This window comes from Gekko japonicus, unplaced genomic scaffold (genome assembly GCF_001447785.1).
Source record: "Gekko japonicus isolate JY-2015 unplaced genomic scaffold, Gekko_japonicus_V1.1 scaffold1621, whole genome shotgun sequence".
NCBI lineage: Eukaryota > Metazoa > Chordata > Lepidosauria > Squamata > Gekkonidae > Gekko > Gekko japonicus.
Genome location: NW_015169826.1, coordinates 273,247 through 281,268, shown reverse-complemented (window position 1 = coordinate 281,268; position 8,022 = coordinate 273,247). Strand labels below are relative to the sequence as shown.

The 8,022-nt window shown below is 48.1% G+C and overlaps 1 protein-coding gene across 1 annotated transcript in view; it reads right to left on the bottom strand.

The window, feature by feature from the left end:
* Window positions 1-7,714, bottom strand: part of ASPDH (aspartate dehydrogenase domain containing) — a 13,282-nt gene extending 5,568 nt beyond the window's left edge. The window contains exons 1-3 of the mRNA XM_015417245.1: window positions 7,660-7,714; window positions 2,746-2,890; window positions 284-368 (exon numbers count right to left, since the gene is read on the bottom strand). Of these exons, the coding sequence (XP_015272731.1) occupies window positions 284-368; window positions 2,746-2,890; window positions 7,660-7,714 (285 nt within the window). The remainder of the gene's footprint in view (window positions 1-283; window positions 369-2,745; window positions 2,891-7,659) is intronic.
* Between the last annotated feature and the right edge of the window lie 308 nt (window positions 7,715-8,022).

The following is an 8,022-nucleotide window of genomic DNA, read 5'->3' as shown; positions in this document are numbered from 1 at the left end:
CGCTCAGAACAATGTCGCTCAGAAACAAACAGTAAACATCTACATGGACAGATGTTTAAAGGATGCTTTGGAAGGGGAAAGGGCTTTCTGAAGTATGATGAGAGGGATGAAAATCCATGCTGGTGTATCAGATGAAGAGTGGAGGTGGGAATATACAGAACCTGACCCAAAGCCAACCTCCCCCCCCCCCCACCACACAGGTGGCAGCCCCCCCCCAACCTATTGCTGGAAGTTACATTTGTTTTACCCTCGGTGGGTAAGGAAATTCAGTTGGAACCCTCACCATGAAATCTGCAGCTTTGAGAAAGGACTCCCCATGGGTCTGGGCAATGCAGGGATGAGCCACTTCGATAATGATGTCAGCACAGCTTTGGAGAGAGCAAAACGTGGGAAAAGACTGGATTAGCCTTTAAGGATGACCTACACGAGGATCCCAGCCAACAAGTGCACAAGAATGAAGTGATGAACACATGGGTATGAACCGGCCCTTGGATTTAAGGCAGGCAATCCTTCAACGAAAACAGCAAAAAAAAAAAAAAAAGCTGCATAAATTGAGGGTGGGGGGGATTTTAGTTATGCAACCTGGTCCTGAATCAGTTTCCCAGTTGCTCAGCCCCAGTGGGAAATTCCCCAGCCCCAATTTCACAGCCTTGAGAAACAGAGAAGCCGGAGGGGAAAAAATGGCTTCCATTGTGATGCTCTAGGAATTTCCTCTAGTATCTATGCTCTTTAACCATAGAGATTAATGGAAATTCCTAGAGTGCCACGGTAATGATTTCAAGTTATACGTGTGTGTTCCTTTAAATGGTTGGTAAGTGTCAGAAGAACAAGGGGGTGAAAGAGTGAGATGAGTGAGTCAGGTGACTGGTTTGTATGGGCAGAGCTGTGTGTGTGTGTGTGTAGAGAGAGAGAGAAGGCCGAGTGTTCAGTCAGAAGTCTGAAATCAGCAGTCAGCAGCTGTCAGTTGTGGTCAATCTACACAGAGTCTGAGAAGCAGTCTTCTAATTAGAATCATATAGAAGTGCTGTGAAAGGCATTAAGATTCTAAAGGAGGAAGACACATACTTAAGGGGGCAATTTAGTCAAAATCTAATATTGTCAGAGTATTATAAGAGTGTGAGGGGGGAACGCTGACAGAAACCAGAGTTAAAAGGGAAAGATCTTACTAAACAACTTAACAAAACATCTTGTAACCAATACATTTCCTTTACCAATAAAGGTTTATCTTGTTTATTGTTAACCCAGGGTCATAAGCTGTTTAAAATATAAGAGTCTTGAAATGTACTGGGTTCAAGAAGCATAGAGGAGTGATTTCAGCTTATGATTTATTCGTAGGTAGAAACTGCGACAGGAAAGTGGGGCCCGGGGGCCTGCTTATATGCTGGTTCCAAACCACACCCAACACACACCCCACACCCGTGATAGGTGTATTTACAGTGCCCCCATAACCAATGTTCCCTCTAAGCTGTGGAGTCCTGTCAGCAAAAATTCTACTTTGTGAGCTGCTGGCGTTAAAGTTGTGAGTGAGCAATTTGGCTACTGCATAAATCAGTTTGCTCTGGAGCCCTCCTTCCTGAGCTGAGACAAAAATGTGTGAGACTGTGAGCTAGCTCACACTAACTCAGCTTAGAGGGAACACTGCCCCTAACCATAGGTTCATTCTAGGATCCAGATCGGCCAATAGGTCTATTCTAGGATCCTCAGTGTCCATTGTTCTAGGTCGCAAAGCTCCATGTGTTCGCTAGGCCACGTGCGAGGCTGACCGCGTGCATGGTCCTTTGTTAGGACATAACAAGTCTCATCCTCCGAACCACATAGTCCAACGAAGGAGCCTTAGAGTTTGGGCACAACACTGTGGGAAAGGTTAATTAAAGACTGGAATTGTATACCTGGTGGCAGCATTACATACGCTGAGTGAGAGAAAGAAACAAGAAGAATTTTAAAACCACATCATACCTAACCACACAACAGAAAAGGGAGGTACCGTGACAGTCACCCAGGAGTGAAATTCTGCCCTCCCTCCCCAAGCACGGCCCCCCAAACCCTCCAGCATTTGCCTAGGCAGTGTTGGGAACCCTAGCCCTGAAGTGTGCACATTGTGGACATAGTGGGCTGGATCCCGTAGAAGATTTCCACATGTGCAACAGGTATCCCTGGTGATACAATTCCAAAAGCAATTTTTTTTTGCTGCATGTGAACCGCCCTGAGCCTTTGGGAGGGTGGGATACAAATCAAAATAAATAAATAAAATGATATAAAATCATGTAAATCAATTGTTTCACATTCCATTGCTCCAGACAACACATTGTTATTTTGTTAAAAATTGCTGCAGCCATCACACCACCGCTTGCACAAGGGGAACCGCATGAAGTGTGTTTTCCTTTCTGCTCACGCATCGCTGGATCCAGCCCATTGTTCATTTGTAGCAATTGCAAGTATACCCTGGGACCAATGTTCCCTCTAAGCCGTGGAGTCTCATGAGCAAAAATTCTACTTTGTGAGCTCCTGGCATTAAAGTTTTGAGCGAGCAATTTGGCTGCTGCATAAATTAGTTTGCTTTGGAGCCCTCCTCCCTGAGCTAAGATAAAAATATCTGAGCCAGAGGATAAAAAACTGTGAGCTAGCTCACACTAACGCAGCTTAGAGGGAACACTGCCTGGGACATGCATGCCTGTGGGTCCATGGCATGTCATTCTACCCATCCTGGCCATGCCAGAAGAGTCCCGGCCGGGTCTGCCAGCTCACCGCTCCAAGAAATCGGCCAGCTTCCCCAACTGCAGCTCTGCCGGCACCGTCCCCTTCAACTTGTCGGCATCCCGGTTCCACACAAAGGCCAGCTCCAAGCCATGCCGAGGACCCTCATCCTGGAGTCGTTGCACAAGATATTGACCTGGGTACAGAAATGCATCACAGATTCTGGGCCCTTCTCTTTTCTTACAGTCCTACAAAGACACGAACAGGATCTAAGGAATCCTGGCACATTGACCTGGAAGTCTCAGACTGACTCAGCTTCAGTCTCAGCTTCAGGTACTCAAACATAAGAAAAATTAAAGGTCTGGATCAACAGGCAGAGCTCACGTTTATCCTAGGGTGGCATCTTTCAGTACCTCTGAAGGTAAGACTGCTGAGTCCAGATTGGGAGGTTCCTGGAGATTTGGGGATGGAGCATGGGAAAGGCACAGTCTGGGGATGGGAGTGAACGGAGCAGGGATGCGATGCCCTCTGGAGCTGCCATTTTCCCCAGGGGAGCTGTTCTCTGTCAATATCTATGTATTTAATTACCTATCTGAAGTCCTCTATGTGCGGATATCTAAATCCACAGATAGGGGACATACTTACCCCAAATGAGTTTTTTCTGCAAACTTGGGTGACCCCTAGGTTTGCAGAAAAATCTGAAAACTTTAAAAAAAAAAAGGGTAGGGAAAAAGAGGGAGGGAGAAAGAAGGGGGGATTGGCTTGTGGGGGGAGAGAGAGAAAAGGAAAGGCAGGGGTATGGGCTTGGGAGGGGAGAGAAAGAAGGGGGGATTGGCTGGGAGAGAGAGAGAGAAAGACAAAGAAGGAAGGATTGGCTTGGTAGAGGGTTAGAATGAAAAAGAAAGGGGGATTGGCTTAGGGAGAGAAAGAACGGGGGAAGATGGGGGGAGTGGGAAGGAAGCAAAGGTGGGGGAATGCCCGCTCTCTACAAGTTTCTTGCGGGTCCCCACTTGTAAACTATAATTTTGGGAGAGCTCCACGCTCCACCTGAAGGTTGGCCACCCTGCCCGAGGGAAGAGCCAAGCACGTAGTTGGAAACAAAATAAAAGACCAGATGTGGAACCTGTCTTCATTCAAATCTTTCATCATTAGAGGAGCAATCAACGTACAAGAGAGCAGAGGATTGTTTCATTGGATCTCAATACCTATCCGATGGACCAAGTTTGAGTCCAGTGGACTCTTTCAGACCAGCAAAGTTTTATTCAAGGTGTGAACTTTGTTCTACTGCTTCAGACCAACACGGATGCCCACCTGGATATATCAAATGGAGAGTTAGAGGCATAAAGGCCGCATCTTGCACAGATCAAAGAATAAGGGCAAGTTGGCATGCTGCCTCCAAATCAAATACTCTGGTCTTAGAACTGGGGTGGGTCTTGGGAAAGACTTCCCTATAGGGTGGCCAGGTGGTGGCTGGAGATCTCCCATTATAACTGATCTCCAGGTGACAGAGATCAGTGCACCTGGAGAAAATGGCTGCTTTGGGAGGCGGATTCTATGGTCTTATACCCCACTGAAGCTCCTCCCCTCCCCTCCTCAGACTCCACCCCCCAAATCCCCCCAAATGCTCAATCCTGAGCTGACAAACCTCCTCCACTAGCAAGCCGTCAGGGAGAGTCCCAGTTGTGGATTTCCATTCTTCCTTCTAGTACCCTTAAAGCAGGCGACACAAGGAGACAATGGACCGGTTGAGGACTACCAACTGGCTGCTGTGGAGGTGTGAACAGCAAGGCTTTCTCCTCCAAGCTCATAAACTTGGATTAATTTCAAGCAATCCTTCATTCCTCGCAGTGAGAGAAACAAAACCCACCCGAGAAGCAACTGTTAGGCATTCTTAACCAATTAACCACTCTATTATGATGTATATGATGAGCAATATGTTCTGCGTTTGGCATAAATGATGACGGAAGGCGCCAAGGCTCGCACACGGACTTCCTTGTCGTTCTGTTGCTAAATCTCCCCATAAGACTAGTGCTGCGTAACCCAGGACTGAAAGTAATGATCTTGCCAGTTTTCAGGAGCTGTATGACAGACAAAGCGAGTCGGCCCTTTCTAGCTCACTCCCAGCAGTTAGGGGGCCAAGAGGCAAATCTCTGACCCCGCTCAGAAGAGAGAGCGTAAGGGCAAGAAGGTGACAGATAGCAATACAACTCGAATGAGAAAGAAGGAGAAGAGCCTCTCTTCCAGGTGCGACCCATCTTCGATCCCCTTCAGTGGAGTACCCTCTTCATTTTGATTCACACTAGAAACCACTATCGAACCAAGTGGGAAATGTCTCCTTATAAGGCTTGGGCTGCTTTGCAGGCTACCAACCCAAACTGGAGACTTATCCATCGATTCATGCCATCCCATGACATTGCATCAACATCCTTACCCCTCTCGCTGTTCACGAGGCGAACGCATGAGCAACAACCATTTGGCAGGCTGGAAATCCCCTCTTAATCCAGACCCAAAAAAATAAAAATAAAATCTTGTCTCTTTATTTAGGAAACAGTTCCATTAACTCTTGGCAAATCTCCCTTCTTGTCATATAACCCTGCTTGGTCTGAATCAGTAGGTGGCCCGCTCAAGTGCCCTTTCCTGTTTATCACTCTGAGGAGCTCAAGACACTGTGGGGATTTTCCAGCGGCTTAAATTGTTTTTTGTTTTTTCCCCCAGCTGAATCAGAAGGCAACATGGCGGAGGAAAGGAGCCGACTGCTATAAATAAAGGGCCAACTTACAGTACCCTTGAAAAAGGAGGAGGGAGGAGGAGGAGGAGGAGGAGGAGATTGGATTTATACCCCTCCCTTCACTTGGAGTCTCATCAGAGTGGTTTACAAACTCCTTTCCCTTCCCCTCCCCACACCCTGTGAGGGAGGTGGGGCTGAGAGAGCTCTGACAGAAACTGTCCTTGAGAGAACAGATCTGACAGAACTATGGCTTGCCCAAGGTCATCCAGCAGGTGCAAGTGGAGGAGTGGGGAATCGAGCCCGGTTCTCCCAGATTAGAGTCCGCGCACTTAACCACTACACCGAACTGGCTCTCTTTAATAAGGTAGAGGACAGCAGAATATAACAGAGGATGAAGAAGAAGAGGAGTAGGAGTAGGGGTTGGTTTTATACCTCGCCCTTCACTACCTAAAGGAGACATGGAGCGGCTTACAATCGCTTTCCCTTCCTCTCCCCACCACAGACACCTTGTGAGGGAGGTGGGGCTGAGAGAGCTTTGAGAGAACTGACTGACCCAAGGTCACCCAGCTAGCTGCATGTGGAGGAGTGTGGAATCAAACCCAGTTCTCCATATTAGTCCGCTGCTCTTAACCACTACAGAGCTGCGGTGGCTCAAGTGGTTAAGATGCTGAACTGCAGGTTGTGGAAGGTAAGTAGTTCAGCAGTTCGAGACCCGGGTGCTGCATGACGGAGTGAGCTCCCGTCTCTCGTTCCAGCTCCTGCCAACCTAGCAGTTTGAAAGCAAGAAATTGCAAGTAGATAAATAGGTACCACTTTGGTGGGAAGGTAACAGCCTTCCGTGCGCCTTGGTGTTTAGTCATGCCGGCCACATGACCACGGAAACGTCTTCGGACAGCACTGGCTCTTCGGCTTTGAAACGGAGATGAGCACCGCAACCCTAGAGTCGGACTCGACTGGCTTTCGAGCAAGGGAACCTTTACCTTTACCTTAACCACTACACCACAGCTGGCTCCTGTTAGGACCCTGGTGGTGGTGGAAAGCATTGTCAGGCCGTAGCCATGCTAACTTATGGCGGACGCAAGAGGCGTCCGGAGGTGGTTTGCCATTGCCTGCTTCTGCGTAGTGACCCTGGTCTTCCTTGGGGGTCTCCCATCCAAGTACTAACCAGCAGTCACCCCGCTTAGCTTCTGAGAGCTGAAGAGCCTGACCTGGGGGCCCAGGCTCTTACTCGCTGGATGAAAATAACAATGTACCAGTGCTCTGGTCACGATGGCCTCTTTTTCCAAAATGGGACATTCCAAAATATTCCATGAGGCACATTTAAACAAGAAAGGTTCTTGTGAATGAAGAGATATCCATGTAGGGTTGCCAACCTGGTGGCCCCACTGGTGGACCTCCTGATGGCACCTGGTATTTCTGGCCACTGTGTGACACAGAGTGTTGGACTGGATGGGCCTTTGGCCTGATCCAACATTGGCGTCTCTTATGTTCTTATGTAACCTCCAGGTGGTGGCTGGAGATCTCCCACTGCAGAGGTTAGTTCTTCTGGAGAAAATGGCTGCTTTGGAAGGTAGACTCTATGACATTATACTCCCCTGAAGTCCCTTCTCTCCCAAAACCCCTCCTCTGGCTCCTCCCCCCAAATCTCCCAACCCAGAGCTGGCAACCCTATATCCATGTTAGCGTAGAACACCAGCCAATCCTACTTACTCATATTCAGCAAAAGGATTCCTTGGCTTACTGATGAAGCTACTGAGTTGGATGAACACGTGAAATTGCCTTATACTGAGTTAGACCACCAATGTGTCAAGGCCAGTATTGTCTATTCTGATTAGCAGCCAATGTTCCCTCTAAGCTGTGGAGTCTTGTGAGCAAAAATTCTGCTTTGTGAGTTACTGGCTTTAAAGTTGTGAGCCGGCGATTTGGCTACTGCATAAATTACTTTGCTCTGGAGCCCTCCTTCCTGAGCTAAGACAAAAATCTGTGAGCTGGAGGCTAAAAAATTGCGAGCTAGCTCACACTAACTCAGCTTAGAGGGAACACTGGCAGTGGCTCTCCGGGTCTTCTCCTGAGCTCTTTCCCATCACACACTATCTTATCCTTTTAACAGCACATGCGGAGGATTAAACCTTGGGACCGTCTGCATGCCAAGCAGATACTCTGCCACTAAGCCACCAGATGACAGAAGAGTGGTGAGTCTCACCTTAGAAGTGCAATGGCCAGAAAATGCTACTTACCTAAATGTCCGTAGCCCACAATGCCAACTCGCCTCCTGCTTTGGTCCCCCGACATCCTGCCTGCTGTAGATCCTGGCATGATGAGAAACAACAGATCCTATCTGTAAGCAATGTGTTTCCCTATAGGGGAGGCTGGATCTGAAACGGAGGGTCTCGGATTGTCTCCAAGAAGTACAGTGTGGGTCTTGTACAGTGTTCCCTCTAAGCTGAGTTAGTGTGAGCTAGCTCACAGTTTTTTAGCCTCCGGCTCACAGATTTTTGTCTTAGCTCAGGAAGGAGGGCTCCAGAGCCAACTAATTTATGCAGGAGCCAAATGGCTCGCTCACAGCTTTAATGCCAGTAGCTCACAAAGTAGAATTTTTG